The sequence below is a fragment of the Misgurnus anguillicaudatus genome, chromosome 14, assembly GCF_027580225.2.
Source record: "Misgurnus anguillicaudatus chromosome 14, ASM2758022v2, whole genome shotgun sequence".
Classification (NCBI taxonomy): Eukaryota; Metazoa; Chordata; class Actinopteri; order Cypriniformes; family Cobitidae; genus Misgurnus; species Misgurnus anguillicaudatus.
The window spans coordinates 8,089,580-8,109,737 of record NC_073350.2 but is presented as its reverse complement, the minus strand read 5'-3'; the positions used below and the strand labels follow the sequence as shown (position 1 = coordinate 8,109,737).

The 20,158-nt window shown below is 37.2% G+C and overlaps 1 protein-coding gene across 1 annotated transcript in view; it reads right to left on the bottom strand.

Annotated features, from left to right (window-relative positions):
* ttll7 (tubulin tyrosine ligase-like family, member 7) overlaps positions 1-20,158 on the bottom strand; it is a 115,575-nt gene that overhangs the window by 50,826 nt on the left and 44,591 nt on the right. The window contains exons 10-11 of the mRNA XM_055183322.2: positions 12,667-12,761; positions 1,656-1,803 (exon numbers count right to left, since the gene is read on the bottom strand). Coding sequence (XP_055039297.1) covers positions 1,656-1,803; positions 12,667-12,761 — 243 coding nt within the window. The remainder of the gene's footprint in view (positions 1-1,655; positions 1,804-12,666; positions 12,762-20,158) is intronic.

The window sequence follows — 20,158 nt, the reverse complement described above, 5'->3', positions numbered from 1 at the left end:
GTGAGTTTTTTATCGTTAAACTGTGATTTTTATGGATCCGGTGTTCTGTACAAGTCTGTTTCCTCTATATTTCTCTTAAGTGTAATGTTTCTTATAACGTTTTCACCAAGTTACGTTTATTTTTTAAATAAATTAAAAGTTTAAATGGCTTGGCTACTGATATGTGTGCATGTATGTAATGTATATGTATTGTTCTTTATTGGTAAATCAATTATTTTTATGTATGAATCGCTAAAGTACTTAAGAGCAATACTATCATGTATTCTGTATAATATCATTTATTAAATATTTCATAATTTTCTGTTTTCAATTTCTTCCTTATATTTATAGCCTACGTGTTTGTTCAAAAACTATTATGTTTACATACAAATTAATATGTGTAGGCCTGTTTATATATTATTAACACTTTACATCATGTGTGTGTGTGTGTGTGTGTGTGTGTGTGTGTGTGTGTGTGTGTGTGTGTGTGTGTGTGTGTGTGTGTGTGCTATGTTTATATATTTATTAGTTAATTTTTTAGAACAAACAGGAAGAAGACATAGGCTAAGATAGAAGGTAAAAAGAAGTAATAGAAAACGAAAAAAATATGAAAACTTTAATAAATGGTAATATTATTGATATTATGAACTCATTCAAATCTTTAATCTTTCTAAATAAATTATAAACATAACGTGATGAAAACGCTATAAGAAACACATAGAGGGAACAGACTTCGACAGAACACCGGATATCTTCTCTAATTATTTTCTATTCTAATTATTAAAAGATTTTCAGATGATTTTATCACTCCAGTCTGTCCGGTTGAGGGCTTATTGCAACCATGAACACCTACGTTTATCTACAAATGGTGTCTTTGACGACGGTATACTATAAAAATGAAGGTAATCTATTTTGGCATTCATATTCTGACACTCAACAGCACAACAAGACATTTTCTAGTGAGTTATATTGTTCGTTTCACTCGTGTCTCATTCATTTCCACTGTTTATCTGCCATATTTGCCATACATTTTATGCATATAGGAAATAAAAATAGAATAATAGAAATAGAAACAAAATATTTTTTTTTTTGATGAAAAATGTGAGTTAAAAACTTTAATAATATTGACTTTTGATTGCGCAGTTTGTGATAATGCTGGGATCTCATCTGAAACAAATGAAGACATTTGTGAGATTTCTGTGACAAGGCGTGATCTTATCTGTGAAGTTTTCTTCCTTATGGGCAATTAAACAAAAAGTAGACAAAACACAGGCCAGATTTAAACTCCAATTTCTAAATTTGTGCCTTGGCTTAGTGTGTCATTAAAGGGATAGTTCACCCAAAAATGAAAATTCTGCCATCATTTACTCACCCTTATGGTGTTTCAAACCTGTACTAAGGTCTTTGCTTTGCTAAACACAAATGAAGATATGTTGAAAAATGTTTGTAACCAAGCAGATCAGGGGCACTATTGACTTCCATAGTGCTATGGAAGTCAATGGTGCCCAAGATCTGTTGCTTACAATATCTTTATTTGTGTTCAGCAGAACAAAGAAATGTATACAGGTTTGGAACCACTTGAGGGTGAGTAAATGATGACAAAATCCATTTGCAAAGTCATTTGTTAAATATGACCTATTAAGATTTCACATGATAAATGCTTAAATGGGTCGCACCAGTTCCTCTCTCCTGCGCTCCAGTATGTGACGTTGTTTCTCCCATTCAGATGATTCGGCCGTCAGTTTACGCATAGATCCCTGACCGTACAGCCGCCGTTGGGCTTCTGCCTTCTGCTGGGCCAGATTTCTGCGTTTATCACTCGCTCTGGGAGGAAAGAAAGAAATGCTCAAGTAATAGCACTGAAAATAGCCCAAACTCCCTGCCTGGATCCTGACAGACTCCAACACTCCATACATCACTTGACTTGACAGCTCTCAGCACTTCATGATTTCATTGGTCACTGGCCCTTTAAATTTGCTGTTGTAAATGGCAACTCAGGGTCAACGGGCTCCTGAATCGCTGGGGAACCCTCTTGTTTCTTCAATACGACTTTCAGACTTTGGGGTGCTTGGTGGTGACAAAAACACACCAAGTCATTGGTTTCTTGAAAATACGAAACACGAGTTGTCTTTTATATGTTGCTGGTTCAGTGGGGTACTATGTTGACAAATCTGAACTCTGACAACTTTAAAGTCTTGGATCAGCTGAGTCACAGTAAATGTCTGTAGAGACCAACAAATTCACTAAAAGAAAATACAGTAAGAGTCCAGAATAAAACCTCAAGAAGCTTTTTGATAAAATACCAAGAGTAGGGGAGAGCAGGGGCAAAAGTACAATTTTTCAGAAAAACTTATAGAAGAAGATAATGTTTTAGACGGAGATATATTTTTGCTGTCACTTTGAACATAAGTAGCGCATTGTTACTTTCAGCTCTGTCAGCTGGAACGAAAGTAACATAGAGGTGGGTCAAAAGTAAAACAACAAAACAAGATAAATGTTTGTGTTACACTTGTTTTTTAGTAAATATACATGACTATGACCTTGTAAATATGTAACTGCAAACATATGTGACCCGCTCTGGCGAAATGAGTCGGAAGTCGCAACGTTCTATTTTAAGATATGAGCCGATAATGTGGAAAAACACTGAAATTATCAAAAAATATATTTTTAGCTAATATCAAAGAACAGACATTAAAAAATAATCTCCCAAAGTTTCGTAGTCCAAATAATTGAGTAAAGGTTTTTAAATGACTATTAAAGTTGAAACAGTTTTACTAAATACGCTGGAAATTGCTTTTCTCAAATCCTCTCGTCACCTCCGAGCATCTCCCGGGGAATCCCCTGAAACGTCACTATCTCTCCAAATATGGTGTTACACGTTGTTTTAGAGCCAATCAGAAATCTTCATAAACGCTGATCATTTGTCAATGGGAAACCCCGGGGCACGCGATTGGTCCAGCCATCCTCCTGTCAGTATCGCAGCACTCTCCTCTCCTATTTAACTCCTTTTTGAATTGTTTACACTGTTATTGTCAACTAACCTACACAAAGATATGATTGCATAGGCAAGCAATATTTGTTTCCTTTTGCTTGTCTGTCTGCCTCTCTCAATTTCTCTCACACGCGCGGGCGCGTGCACACACACACATGCGAAAACGTACACGCGAACACGCGCGCGCACGCACAAACACACACACACACACACACACACACACACACATTCTGGTTTCCATGTTTTGTGGGGACATTCCATAGACGTCATGTTCTATTCCCTCCCCCTAACTCAAATCCCAACCATCACAGAAACCTTTCTGTTACTTTACATTTTCAATAAACATCATTCTGTTTGATTTATAAGCTTGTTTCTTGGTTTACTGTAATAGCATTTATATTAATGTCTTTGGTCAAATTAAGCTGTAAAATAAATCGTTTATCCCTTTAAAAATGCAATGGATTTCTACAAATATCTACAAAAAACGGGCAAAAAACTTTAAAGGCGTTTTTCTCAGGTTTTCAGTTGGAAAAAGAGGACAGACAACCTTAATTCAAATGTCTATATCTTTAAAACCATTCAAGGTATGACTTTGACTAGGATATCATTTGAAAGCTTATGATCTCCTCTTTCCATTGATATCAAAATCTCAATTTTGAAATTTGGGTCACTGTGACTCATTTTGCTGGATCAGGTCACATATGTTGTGTTTTATCTTTGCAAAAAAATAATGAAATTTAGTGCTGGGCATAGATTAATCTACATTAATCTCATACATACTCTATAAAAGTAATGTTTTGCATAATATATGAGTGTATATGGGTGATTCTCACGAAACCATTGAAACACCACGGCACTAATGATTTTAGCTTTAAAATGTGTAATATAGTAACATTAAAAAGCATCAGAATTAACACAATACTGTTTTCTACCTTGCACAATGTGTGATTTCAACATAAGAATTTATAATTGGAAATTTTATCTCATTTTCTGCTGAAATTCTCATTACCGCAATGTGTCCAGCTGTGTTTGAACATGCGTTATGTTGTAATTTAATCAAATTAACACAAAAATATTAAGAAAAAAATAAATGGATGTTTTGCTAGACTACTTTAGATGACAGAAAAAATATTTACTGAATATTCATCTATAATAATAATGTGGAAAATGATGTGTCCATGCCTGATGTTCTCATCCTCCGCAACACTTTTTGAGAACAGTTTAAGCACACATACAGAATTTTAATAAAGTTTGATTTTTTGAGTGACCAAGCACATGGACCAGTTACTTCAAGATGGCTACCAGGTAAGATCATTTTTTTACAGTTAATTTGAAATATTGTCTTGTCAGAATGCTTACACGACATTTTGATTATCATTACCGCAACAGATGCTTATTAAATGTTAATTTAATTAATAGAAGCATAATACTTTGATTTTAAATGCATGTGCAGAATCTCCAAATTATTTTCTTTCAGGTTTGTCATGTCATTTTAAAAATATGTCAGTGTTGATGTTTTCTGACTGTTGCGGTAATGAGATTTTTTTAGGACTAATTTTTTAAATTATGTTACAAAAAGTGTTAAATGATAAGTACACGTTTTTAAATTAATGTTCCCATTTACTCCAGACTTTATTTTTCAATGTCTGGTGGGAAAAAAAGTAAATTTAAGCAATTTTTAAATTTTCATGCTTGACATTTTTAAAACCAAGTTTTCGTGAGAATCACCCATATATAAACACACACACACACACACACATTCATGTATTTATTTAAGAAACATTTACATGTGTATATATATTTATTTATATTTTTTATATATTCTACATTCTATATATATATTTTTTAATGTATACATATGTGTTACTTGTCAGGAGTTCCTATCGGTAGAAATTTAAACCCGATATGCTTTTATTTTGAAAAACTCTAATGCATGGTTCACACCAGACGCGGTAAAGGCAGCAAGCGCGAATGATTTACATGTTAAGACAACGCAAAGACGCAAATTGGCATCCTGCGGCGTGATACGCGGGGGGCGTTCCGCGCAAATTGAACGTTGCTGCTTTGTTGACCAATCAGGACCTTGCTGTAGTAGTGACGTGATTACAGGAAGCGAGTGGAATCTCAGCGGAGTCGCAGAAGCCATTCCCATAACGTGAATTTCGCTTTGTTACTTTCGTCCCGGTTCTCCCCTACATTTTTATAAATTCTAGATAAACGGTGAATACACTGAAGATGATAACATTTTTATTTATTTAGGATGCTTTTAACTTAATAGGAACATATCATGAAAATCTGACTGTAATGCTATAATTTGGTCCCCAGTGCTTTTATCAACCTAGAAAATGTGTAAAAGATCAACCCAGTAACTTAGTGTTGGTAAACCATTCTCTGCAAGCATGTGAAAAAATAGGTAATTGAAATTTGGCTCCCCTTGTGATGTCAGATGGGGATAAATCGGTCCATTAGTCTGCACTATCCAACCACGGCACTGCCATTTAGTGCAGAGATCAACTCATTTGCCTTTTAAAGGACACACCCAAAAACGGCACATTTTTGCTCACACCTACAAAGTGGCAATTTTATCATGTTATAATAAATTATCTATATGGTATTTTGAGCTAAAATTTCACATATGTACTCTGGGGACACCAAAGATTTATTTGACATCTTAAAAAAATGTGAAATGTCCCCTTAAATTATAATTATGTTATGTCGTAGTTTTAATGAGTTTTATTTTTCTAAAATGTGGAACAAAATAAAAAAAGACTGAGCTAGACTTTGGTAGATTATATACCACATACAATATATGATCATACCGCACAGGCCTAGCAGCAATGCATCCTTGAAACCTGATCTGCTGCTGGACAAAGTTTGTCTTCTAGTAGCACTATTGTAAGACCACTTTGATATATTTAGTACAAAAGGTGAACCTGAGCTCTGAAGAGCAGGGCAACAATAATCAATCAGTGCTGACCCTGTGTGCTGACAAACACAAACACAAATGTACACAAGCAACACTCTCAATAAATACAAACTTGGAAAGGCCCAAGTGAAACAATAGAGGAGAGCGGTGTTGGCGATCACTAACGATTGATTTATATGTTCTCATTAGTGGTGAAAACATTTGTTATAGATTGTTTGCACTTGTTCTGGGTGTCTTTGACATGAATAAACACATAATGTGCTTAGAAAAAAGGGCATTTGAGCGGATGAAAGTTTGATCGAAATATACACAGCAGCCACCGCTTGTTCTTTGATCACCAGTTCACGTGCTTGCACATAACAAAACGCCTGCGGTCCTTTTCAATATTGTTCATTCATTTCAAAAAGCACATTTACAATGCGTTTTGGTCGATCAGATCACAAGTGGACAAGACAGACACAGTGTTTTAAATCTGTCTCTTTTGTCCACTTTTGAGCACTTCTGTCCTATTACTTCAAAGGGATGGTCTATGGGCGAGTCATTATAACCCGAGTGGAAGAAATGACAGGTTCAAATTGATGCGCACTAATATTAAGTCAGAGTACCACTGGTTGTGTTGTTAGTAAACATGCTGCACATACGTTTGTACATGCAAATCTAAGAGCTTTCTCATATATATAAAAGCAATTAAAAAAATAAGCTTTCATACCCTGCAAAATGAAACAAAAATGAAATGCGAAGAGCAGCAGCTTTAGTTTTATTAAAGCTCACGTAACACACACTGTTTCTGCATTTCTGATGTTAATCTGGAGTACCTACAGAGTAGTATGACATCCTTTATATCTCCGAAGAGTCTTTAGTTTTATAAAAGACTTTATTTAGATTTTATAGATTTTATTTATAGATTTTATTTAGATTTATAAAAAAAAGATTACAGGGTTTCTGCATCTTTCACCAAGTCTAATTTAAGACTTTTTAAGACCTTTTTAAGACCATAATGAATTAAATTTAAGACCTATATCACGACAATGAAGTCCAATTTTATAGTCCAGTGTGAATGCATCCATTTGTTTTTTAGAACCTTTTATTTATATTCACAAAAAACACTATTTTCTAGGGGTGTGACAAGACACTTGTTCTGCAAGATGAAACGAGACTGGTTCACAAGAATAAGATCAGACAAGAATTTTACACTTTGCTGATATTACAAGTTTTTCACCTAAAAAGTCATACGAAGTTTTAAGAAATCCCCAATGATAAAATATATGAAGAAAAATAGCATTATAATTAACTAAAATCACATAATTTTAAAATGTTTTAACCAATCTAGGGGTTTCACTAACAATTATTTTGGTAAGGATGTTGATCAAGTAATCTGATATTTTTTGGTAATAAAAATAGAGCTAAATGGGCCAAAGCATTTACGATGACAATAGTGATGAGACAATAATAATTGGTTCAAATAATGTATAATGTGCATAAAATAAACACATGGTTTTATGTAACAACAATGTTAAAATATTAGGTGTGGTTACCCAGATTAAACCTGGACTAGGTCTTATTTATATTAGTACATTTAAGGAGTTTTTTTTTTTAAATATAACTTACAAAATACATTACTGGTGTGCATCTTGAGACAAAACAATGGCAGTGAAATATTTTATGGCAAAAATAGAAATAATTAAATTGATGAGACCAGGAGTAAGGGAAAGAATGTAATAGATCCACCCTCCGGAGCAGAGGGGGCGCTAATGCACCTATAAGCTAGATGCCAACCGCCATTAAAAGAGAAAAAGAAGACAGGCTTCGTTTCGTTTTTGGACTTGGCAGTGGAGCCAAACGTTTATCGGATGTCTGATGGAGCACAAGCCGTGGTGCTTAAAACTGCTGATGCAGATGTTTAACATGCCGTGATGCTCTTTAGGGCTACTGCTGTAGGCACAACAGAACGGAGAAATGCCGGATGTTTTTATCAGGTCTCTGAACCGGCTTTATGTTTCTTACATTGCATGTGTGACACTAAAGCTTTGATGCCAATTGTTCTGAGTTTTAAAACTTTCTTGCAAAATGAACAATGGACCCCGTACGCTAACTTGTCTTTACCACGGAGCAAAATCAGGGTTAAGTAACCAGTTTTCATTAAATGTGCACTTCCCCATAGCTAAAACTCACACTTTTCTCCATTTGCTTATACCCGGTCCACGCACTTTAGAGAATTCCCCGCAAACTTGTGCTTTAGTAGATTCCACCTAATCAGTTTTTCCTGACACATGAGACGAACATGTATAAAACAGTTACAATTTTCTTGGCAGTGTTGGTTGGGCAACATTTTAAGACCTTTGATACCCGGATTTAAGACATTTTAATGCTTATTAAGGCCTTATTTTCATACTATGGAATTTAAGACTTTTTAAGGATCCGCGGACACCCTGGATTAGCTTTACCAAATCTTTCCGATAATGTACGAAAAAATGAAAAGGAGGAGTTACTACCGCGGGAGGAGCGAGTACGAGTCATGCAACACTATACAACACTGTTTAACTTATGATTCACTACATGTTTGTGTCATTTATATAATATGCACGCGCATTTTTACAACATAAGACAGAAGTCTTACCGCATGCAACTCGTTACCCGGTTGGGAAAATCCACCGCATCTAACACACACGCAAAACGCTGCTACCCCGGATAATACACTATATCTTTTCATAAGGCTGGATTTCTTCTCCTTACATCCAAAAACACACTTCTTCATTCGTGCCATTGTGGAGTTTTGAAATTAAACAAAGCTGTGCCGCGTGATAAGATGTTTGCAAGTGCTAGCATCTCCAGCTGATTGACGGGTGGGCGGGGTTTAAAGCGGGAAGTGCCCATATAAAGAAGTGATACGTATAGAAAACCCCTGAAACGTCAGTTGGACCTGTAATCGAAAAAACTTTCCGAAACTTGTACGAACCCTGGCGAAGTGCATTCGGCACAGAAATACTCTGTAACACGTCCAACTGCTTTTTTGACACTTTACCTACGTTTAACATGAGGAAACAACTCTATAACTGTGTTAATAAGTCAGAATGCTTGAAATACCATTGAACCCCCCCTTTAAAGGGCACCTATTACGCAAAATCCACTTTTTCAAGGTGTTTGGACATAATAGGCCCCATTTAAACAATCTAAGCGCATTGTCTAAAGTGCATTGCGCACGGTCTGAATGGGCGTGTCCGATGCCACTTTTGCTAATTTAACGACAGGAAAAATAGTTTATGCGCCAAGCGCACGGCTTAAAAGGGCTGTTCCTATTCTCGTAATGAGTAATGAGTGTGTTTCAGGCGTAATGTGCAATAAACCAATCAGAGTCACAGCTCTCATTCCCTTTAAAAGCCAGTTGCGCTTTTAAAGTGCCCATATTATGAAAAACTCACTTTTTCTGGGTTTTGGGGTGTTATTTTGTGTCTCTGATGCTCCCACACGCATACAAACTTGGAAAAAATCCATCCATGCTGTTTTGAGTGAGATACACGTTTCTGAATGTCCTCTGCCTTGAGTCTCAGATTGCGCGAGTTCAAACTCAGCTCCGTTGTGACGTCACAAACCGTTTCGTCACATTCAGTTTGAATTTTCCCGCCCACCACCCCACTCGCTGGTCCCCACCCACCAGGGAGCTAGAGAGAGCACAGAGCAGTCAGTCACTTCGCTCGCTGATACCCTGCTGTTATCATGTCTCACTGAAATAACAGCGCTATTTGAATATTATGGATTATACTCCCGCCTACTTTTAAAAACAAAGTTGTAACGCGTGGTTATTGGAACCCGGAGTATTCTTATATACAGTGTGTTACGACGCAAATAGTCATCAGATTGTAGGCGATAAGACCTTCATGCGAAATCTGATGTAAACAACAGACTATGTAGCTCCCACGGATTATACGCATTTGTGGACAAAAATGGATGTATTTTTTATTTGTATTGTATTTTACTGGACTTTCATGGATCATTCACACATCTGAAACAGACTGGATTCGATTTGCGATCTTTGTATCAAACACAAAAGGTAAGAAGTCACGTTATATTTTGCATGTTGTCATCTTCTATCACAAAATACTACATTTATGATGATAGAGCTAATTTTTTTTTGCCAAACTAACCGAGACCGGGCCTTACGCACCGGCTTTTCTGACGAGGCTAAGTTAACCCCCGAGCCTCTAATAACTGTACGGTCCGGAGCTCCCGCTAGCTTCTAGCAATTAGCACGCGGTCCACAAGCAGTATACATCCCCTACCGGGTCTTAATTTCTGTAATTTGCAAAAATAATGCGTTTGAAAATGTTTATAACAGGAATATGTTAGTATTGTCCAGAGAAAACGAGTGTATTGTTGAGACTGCTCATCACAATTTACGCTGGAATCTTTGTGTCATGATTAGTTTGACACACCGAGACCGGGCCTTACCGCCCCGGCTTTTCTGACGAGGCTAAGTTAACCCCCGAGCCTCTTATAACTTTACGGTCCGGACCTCCCGCTAGCTTCTAGCAATTAGCACGCGGTCCACAAGCAGTATACATCCCCCGCCGGGTCTTAATTTCTGTAATTTGCTAAAATAATGCGTTTGAAAATGTTTTATAACGGGAATATGTTAGTATTGTCCAGGGAAAACGAGTTTATTGTTGAGACTGCTAACGTTACATCACAATTTACTCTGGAATCATTTTGTGTCATGAGTTTCTTCTCCTGTAGTGTACTTATTAGTGATACTTTTCTGCATGATTTGTCTGTTGGCAACATAAACCGTTAATAATAATATATAAAATAATAACACAGTATGGTCTGTACTGCTCACGATACCACTGAGCATGCGCACGGGCACATGACGTTAGTAGTGGGGCGTGATCAAAGGAGCAGCAACTCATAAATATGTAATGACTGGCTCAAAACGGCACAATCTGAACTGCCTTGAAACAGAGGCTCCTAGAGATGGGTAACAATCTTTTCCTACAAGCTATTTCGAGCAAAAAATTTTTGAAACATGCTTTATGGAACTCATACACCTATATAACTTGTGGAAAAGCAGTCATAAGATGGGCACTTTAAGATTGACATTTAAAAATTGCGTCGTTTCTTTTTGTATTGAAATTGTACTTTTTTTGGTATTAAAACCTTCAAAAGTCGTTTTCTTTCAGTCATGAAGTAAAATTATCAGGCTTTAATTGCTGTTAATTTATGGATAGCCTAAATGATCTGTGTGATCTCAATAAATAATTTACAAATATGCAAGAAAAGGTTTGTACTCTAAAAATACTTTAGCACTCGGACAGCTCAATGATTTAAAAAGCATTCATTAAAATAGGTTCTCATCTCATCATATCCACAGTTACAAAGTCATCATATACAATAAATCCATAGGGTAGCATTTCAAAAAAAAAAAAAACATTTAAAAATATATGCAATATTTGCATTTGTTTAAAGCAAAACATTTAATAACTTACTAGGCTACAGGTGAAGCAGCTTTTGATGCCTTCTACCGCCTCATAATCGATCCTCATTTATGTCCAAGAGACTCAATAATATTAATGTTTTATATTTTAATCCTTTGATTTTTCATATTTTAAATTGTTTATGTGCTACTGCGCATCCATGTGATAAGCAAACGTGCATTGTCGTCCCGTTTATAGGAGCATAACATACCCATTAAATAACAAAAACAATATTGCGCAATTTAGTCTATTTTAGTTGCCACAAATAGCAACACGCCAACAATGCGCCTGAACACATCTCATTTTGAAACCAGAACGCCCATGGGCGCAAAATTGGGTGCAAATGCATATGCTATTTAAACAACGTGCCACTAGATATGAAAATGATCATTGCACCGGGTTGAAACTAGCAAAAGACACTTGCGCCGGGTATATGATAGAGCCCCATGTGTGTTGGCAGTGTGTGAATACAACCACCCTACAATGAAACAAATCCACCCGCTCCCTGTTTTATATTCCACATTAAACCAAAGCAGTCTCATTAGATATGTTGTTTTGATTCTCTTATCAATGTGAGGTCACACTGATCAAGCCCCGCCCACTTACAGTGCTGCATTACCATTGTTGCCACCCTCAGCGAGTTGTACTCTGTCCACTAAATATTATTGTCTCAGACCGTTTTAATCCGATATATTTGAACTGAAAGCGCTCACTGTCTGTTGGTAAGGAAGTGAGGAGCTGTAGCTCATTTGCATTTAAAGGTACAGACATTAAAACAGCGCGTTTTTGCTCCCACCCAAATAGGGTCATTTTGGACATGCTATAACAAATGATATGTGGGTTTTTTTGGGCTGAAACTTCACAGATACATTCTGGGCACACATGAGACTTATATTACATTTTGTAAAAAGGCCATAATAGGTGACCTTTAATGATGGCTTTGTGGCTGCTTAAGTCACATGAGCATCTACACCACAAAAGCAATCCAGTCGAATGCATTTTCGACTACCTCTGAATGTGATCGAAAGTGGACAAGCTCAAAATGTTTTACACCCCGTTTACTGTATGTAGTGTCGTCCACCTGTGATCCGATCGTTTTGTATTATATCAGTATTAATATATTAATTGAAATCTGTGACAACAATAAGAGTAGGTCTCAATAAGAGTTTCAGATGACTCTGGAGTTGAGATAAAGGAATCAATACTTTTTAAAACACCGAAGACAGTGAAGAGTGAGGTTTCTGATTAACCCTTTCACTTCTGTTGCTAATGAGACTCTGGAGAAAAGTGTTGGTTTATACCTGATGTTGAGCAGTTTCAGGGCGTTCTGCAAAACCCCCTTCTTCACATCGTAATCGATCTTTTGATCGGTCCCAAAACTTGGAGCACGGTTGATCTGTAAAGAGAAAAACAGAGAGAGATGTTTTTGCTCACATATTGTTTTCTTTTTCAAATTCTAAATTAAAACCCGAAGAAATCTGCCGTATTAAAGGGGCGCTGAGAACAGACATTGGAAACAGTTTCTGCATCACATTACTCCGCTTGGCATCAACTAGTTCTGGTTCAGTCTCAAAAACCACAGTTGCCGTTGATGTTGAAAACAGTGGGATGCGTGCAAATATTTAAGAGGAAAGACGCGTCCAGCTGACTTCATGAGAGATGCGATTCTTCCCACTCCCAAACAATCCTGTTTACAATTAAACCCCAGCAGTTTTCTGGCTTGCCATTGGTCAGCGCTATGCATGATCTCCTATATGACAAAAACATCTGCCGTGGTCTTTTAATTATGTCTGAATGGAACAAAGAAATCTCACAGCAATCAATCAGGCAACAAACCAAGCAGTCCATTACTGTATATTGAACTGCCAGTAGTGATGCTGATAGACGTCATAACTTGATGGGCGAGATTCTTTCTTATCTTGCGCAGGGAATCTATTAAACTCTGGAGGCATGACAGCAGGGTATGATAAGAATCACCAGTAACTTCACTAATACAGTGAGAGTACTTTCAAAAAGCAGCGCTTGTGCTTCGTATGCCTGCACTGTGACGTATCAGATCAGCATCTTTGATTGGTTGAGGCTGGTATAATAGCACAGCCTCAACACATGAAAACCAAATCTTTTGCATTGTGGTTTACATTGTTTGAATTCTATCATTTATAACCATTCAGAGTCATTTAAGCAGTTAATTAGATATAATTGAGCAATAGTACATCTTGCTGTGCATTAGTATAATCTGTCGCATTGCTGCCAACACCAGCTAATTCATCAGATGCCAGAGTCATTTTCTCAGTGGATCTAAAAAAAAACAGAGGAAATGAGTCCAGCCTGTTATATCTGCACAACCACTGTGATTTATGGTGATGTTCAGTCATATGGATATATGGTAAACTTCACTACTTAATGCTGCAAGATTTCTGAAGTTGACCAAAACTTTTGCATAGATTTTGCAGTTTATATGGGGTGGTATTATACTGTACCCTCTAAAAATGCTGGGTTGTGTCAATCTATAGGTCAAATATGGACAAACCCAACAGTTGGGTCAAATATGGACAAACCCAACAGTTGGGTCAAATATGGACAAACCCAACAGTTGGGTCAAATATGGACAAACCCAACAGTTGGGTCAAATATGGACAAACCCAACAGTTGGGTCAAATATGGACAAACCCAACAGTTGAGTCAAATATGGACAAACCCTACAGTTTGGTCAAATATGGACAAACCCAACAGTTGGGTCAAATATGGACAAACCCTACAGTTTGGTCAAATATGGACAAACCCAACAGTTGGGTCAAATATGGACAAACCCAACAGTTGGGTCAAATATGGACAAACCCAACAGTTGGGTCAAATATGGACAAACCCAACAGTTTGGTCAAATATGGACAAATCCAACAGTTGGGTCAAATATGGACAAACCCAACAGTTGAGTCAAATATGGACAAACCCTACAGTTTGGTCAAATATGGACAAACCCAAAAGTTGGGTCAAATATGGACAAACCCTACAGTTTGGTCAAATATGGACAAACCCAACAGTTGGGTCAAATATGGACAAACCCAACAGTTGGGTCAAATATGGACAAACCCAACAGTTGGGTCAAATATGGACAAACCCAACAGTTGGGTCAAATATGGACAAATCCAACAGTTGGGTCAAATATGGACAAACCCAACAGTTGAGTCAAATATGGACAAACCCTACAGTTTGGTCAAATATGGACAAACCCAACAGTTGGGTCAAATATGGACAAACCCTACAGTTTGGTCAAATATGGACAAACCCAACAGTTGGGTCAAATATGGACAAACCCAACAGTTGGGTCAAATATGGACAAACCCAACAGTTGGGTCAAATATGGACAAACCCAACAGTTGAGTCAAATATGGACAAACCCAACAGTTGGGTCAAATATGGACAAACCCAACAGTTGGGTCAAATATGGACAAACCCAACAGTTGGGTCAAATATGGACAAACCCAACAGTTGGGTCAAACATGGACAAACCCAACAGTTGGGTCAAACATGGACAAACCCAACAGTTGGGTCAAACATGGACAAACCCAACAGTTGGGTCAAATATGGACAAACCCAACAGTTGGGTCAAACATGGACAAACCCAACAGTTGAGTCAAATATGGACAAACCCAACTGTTGGGTCAAATATGGACAAACCCAACAGTTGGGTGTTTTAACCCATAGTTGGGTAACAGCTTATCTCGCGTAGCTAAATAAGTCATATTGAATGTCTAGGAACCAAGAGGCAATATGACCGACATGTTAAGCAACCAATCACGTTTCGCTTTGTGCCACGTCATGTTTAAGGGCAGTTTACGGAGGTTTCTCTGCTGCTGGTCTGTGCCCCCACCCTCCACATTTGTCAGACGTCACTAAGACAAGTGCGTGTGCACTACGCTGATACTCTCTCCTGAATACAGAGGAGTCTAAGATGGCGGCGTTATCAGAAGCTAGTAATTTTCGTTTATAAAGTTTTAAATATGGATATTTTTACAACAACACCGCGCAGATTACCCTCAGGAGACATTTGTTTATCATCCTGGAGCCGTTTGAATTTCTTTGGGGAAGGATATATGCACATTTTTTTGGACTTGAAGGAGCTGGACCCCATAACTTTATAGTTTAGCAGCAGGAAGATCTAAGACATTTTCTAAAATAACTGAAAATGTGTTCGTCTGAAAAATGACGGACATATGCATCACCCATCACCTGAGGGTAATGGATGATGTGGATGCTCATGCCAGACATGAGAACTGAAATAATACCTGCATAAGATATCCAAACCTGAAATATCAATTTCTAATGAATACGTCACACGAACTACATACATTACACAAACACTAACAGATAACTGCAGATTGCTGTCCAAAATCCGCTCCGCTGCAAACTTCCTGATAAGGGAGCTGTCAATCCAAATCTCACTAGCCAATGAGAGCAAAGCATGGTTAAGTCCTGCCCACACGAGAGGTTTGTGCCAGAATGGCGAGCGTAAACTTGTAAAGGGTAAACGAAACTCTGGCAGGGAATAAATAAAACAAAAAATGCTTTAAAACAGTTAAAAAAGAATGCAGTTAATTTGAAATCCATGTAAAATTTTTGCCATTGAGTTTATTATTTTCATTATCAGAGTGTTTTTCTTTATTTTCATTTCACATCTTCATTCGTTTCTTGAAAGTTTCCATAAAATTTTATTGGCACAAAAATAATCCCATAAAAAAGAAAGTTTCGAGCAGTGTAGAGTAACGCTTGTTGTTTTGACGATCACAAATGCAGACGTGGGTTGTGTTTTGGTATCCTTACCTTTCCAATCTGTTACATTCTGCTCAAGCCGCGATGGCAAAATTAATTGATCAGTTTGGTCATCAGCATTTTTCGGACAATATTATCTCCTGTTGGAAGCTGATCTGCAAATATGGTAGCATTTCCGAAACATGCTTGAGGTATTCGGCCAATCACAGCGCACTGGATAGCTAGTCAATCGGAGCACACCGCGTTTCGCCAGAACAATGAGATTTGTAGAAATCAACGTGTTTCAGGAAGCATAGAGGAGTCACAATAATGTACAGTTTGTGGAAAATGTGTTTTTTAACATTAACTCTTTCCCCGCCATTGACATTTTTTTCTGTCAATCCGTATTTCTGCCATTATCCACCAGGTGGCGCTCTTAAACAACTTATAAAGCCTGGAAGTATTCCCTTAGGGCAAACTGTTTAAACTCTGTGTATGTTTTAAAGATCGCTCTGAGTCTGATGTCTATCAAAAGTCCACAAAAAACGCAATCATCTCAGCTTTTTGCTAAAAATTTGGTATTTTTGAAGAAACCTAACCATATTTGAGAGTTGATAAAAAGAAAACGAATAAAGGTAGAATGAAACTTTTTTTTGTTCTGTTCTTTCATTTGATATATTGTATGTTTTTATATTTAAAGAAGAAAATTTTCTGGAAGGCATTAAACTTTTGTGAAAATCATAAAAAATGCTGGCTGGCAACTTTTTTTAAAAAACGCTGGCGGGGAAAGAGTTAAACCACGCAAACACATTAAATTACTGTTAGCGTTCTTTTTAGCAACATAATAGGGGCTCTTCAATATCCTCGTTGGAGCTTGTCGGCCCCTGGTCACGTCTACATTCTGCTAAATACATATCTAGTGGTATACCGAAAAAGCTAACCATTCCTTTAACACACTGACAACATTTATCAGCAAGTAAATATCCTGCTTATGTCTGCGCACTGAGAGATTTCACCTCAGACAATAATATGCTTTTTTGTATTCCAACCGTGACACTCAACAAATAAACACCAGAGGCATTCGCTCACTGCTGCCAGCTCCGATATGGCAAAAATTGGTTTCGGGTCTAGGTTTGCACATTACTGCGGGTAAGACACACAACATTAGTGTTTCTGTGTCAGCACGGCAAAACGGTTTGAGAAAGATGGCAACCGCGGAGAGAAATGACAGCAGCCGTAGCAGCCCCTCGCTGGGCTCTTAATAGAGCTGCCCCGCTCGGATGTTAATCTCTCTAAGAAAGGTGATCGCTTAGGAGAGGACCGTAAGATAATATTTACATCACAACTGAGCGTCGGAGGGAGGTGCGACAGGAGGGGTGACTGACGGTGAACTAAATCAATGAATTTACTGTACCAGTCGTAACCTTAGCAGCAGTAACCGTAGCAGCGGTAGCTGATCCGGCTCACGCTTTCTCAGCTCTCCGGGCCGGGCCACGTCACCCCTCGCTGGGCAGATGCCCCGCAGATGGCCCGTTGCACAAAGCAACAAAGACGCCTCATAAGAGATCTACCATGCAGGAGTCCTGCAGATTTAGGATATTAGATGTGTTTTGGATTTTATTCTTAATAATTCAGCCTCTTTTGAAAATAATCACTCTGACACAAGTGGATTTTACAAAAGCTCCTCACAGCTATCAAAAGTTGGTACACATTTTTTTACACACCTCCATTGTGTTTTTAGACTAGGGGTGCAGATGTGGTTGGGTCAAGCTACAGGAAGTCTAGTTGTGCAGAGATAAATGAATCTGCAGTCTGTTGGTTTTTCCAGTCCAGATCAGTTGGAATCAAAACCATCTACAAAATAATGTTTTTTTTTTATTAAAAGTAGTAAACTTTTGGTAAATGTACACATTTTGAATTTTATCAGATTTTAACATTGATGATTCATCTTATTCATGTGTGTCCTATAAAATGCTCCCTGGAGTAAGATAGTTCACTTCTCTTTTAGCGTGTTTTAAATAACGCAAAAAGGTTATTCACAGTAATGCCATAGAAGAACCATTTTTGGTTCCCCCAAAAAAACATTCAGCCCAAGACCATTTCTTTCATACCCTTTTATAATCTAAAGAAACTTTATTTACTACAAGAACATTTTTTTTAACCAAAAGTTTTTTTCGGATGTTAACCCCTTAGCATTCCTGCGACAAAAAAAGATACTAATTTTACCTGCTGTGTTGATTGTATCTTAACTCTTTCCTCGCCATTGACGAGTTATCTTGTCAATTAAGAGAAAACATTTGCATTTAATAAAAAAATTGTTCCTGATGAATTTTTATGTTAATCTGCAATACCGCGATTATCCACTAGATACTCAATTCATGAAAAAACTGAAGCCAAAACGTTATTTACTAATTTTAAACTCTGTGTATGTTTTGATAATCGTTCTGAATCTAATCTCTAACAAAATTCCTTCACAAAAATGCAATTATTTCAGCTTTTTGTAAACATTTTTTTTTTAAAGAAAAAAACCTTGTTTGTTTGAAAGCAGAGAGTCTGTTCTTTCATTTGATATATTTGTATGTTTATATTTATAGAAGAACATTTTCCTGGAAGGTATTTGGTGAAAATCACAAAAAAAAATGCCGGGGGGGGGGGGGGGTTTACTGTCGAGAAGAATTTATGTTTTTTGAGGAAAACATTTCAGGATTTTTCTCATTTTAATGGACTTTAATGGACCCCAACATGTAACAGTTTTAATGCAGTTTAAAATTGCAGTTTCAACGCAGCTTCAAAGGACTCTAAATGATCCCAAAAGAGGCATAAGGGTCTTATCTAGCGAAACGATTGTCATTTTTGAAAATAAAAATAAAAAATATGCACTTTTAACCACAACTTCTCGTCTATCTCTGGTCCTGAGACGCGCCAGCGTGACCTCACGTAATTGCATAATGCCGTGGAAAGGTCATGTGTTACATATATGAAACGCACATTTGCGGACCATTTCAAACAATAAACTGACACAAAGACATTAATTAGTATCATTCCACATACAACAACGTCTGAACGATCCTCTTGCTCCACACTTGTAAACACTGGGGCGTAGTTTTGCATTCGTCATCCGTGACCTCATGACGTCATGACATACTGCGTGAGGTCGCGCTGGCGCATCACAGGATCGGAGATAGACGAGAAGTTGTGGTTTAAAAGTGCATTTTTTTATTTTTCTTGTCAAAAATGACAATCGTTTCGCTAGAAAGACCCTTATGCCTCGTTTGGGATCATTTAGAGTCCTTTGAAACAACTGTTAAGTGTTGAGTAAAGTGTTGGTGTCTATTAAAGTCCATTAAAATGAGAAAAATCCTGGAATGTTTTCCATAAAAAAAAAACATAATTTTTTCTTGACTGAACAAAGAAGACATCAACATTTTGGATGACATGGTGGTGAGTAAATTATCTGAATTTTTTTTTTTAAAGAAAATTGAATAAATAAAACGGCTCTTTGATGGCATTGTGAAGCACCTTTACTTTTTAAAAAATATATCCCTGTCTGCAACTGGTCAAGCAGAGAGATAACCCCACGCAAAACCCATGTAATTGGCTGAGCCTATATAGCTGTATCAGGTTTTTAGGGACTCTATTACTATAAATGTCTCTGAATATAAAGATATGATTAGAAAAGTAACTTTTACCTCAAAGTTGTATTAATGGCAGAAATCCAAGACACGGTGAGAGAATTAAAATTTCCCTAAGCAATGCATATTATATATTTACTTTTACATTCATTTCAAACTGTTTGCCTTATTATAAATATTAAAATGTATAATCTTTATACTGTAGTTGCAAAGCTTTATCCTACAATACTGAATGTATCATCCCATGCATGCAGTACATCAACATCAGTATAAACAAAACAACACTTGGACAAATTCAATGGCCTGAACACTCAGGAACACTGATACGGGCTCTGCTAATGGGGCAGCTGCGGAAAGAGACATGCGGATCACATTTCACATCCTTATCAATCACTGTTTTGTTCTTTTGTCG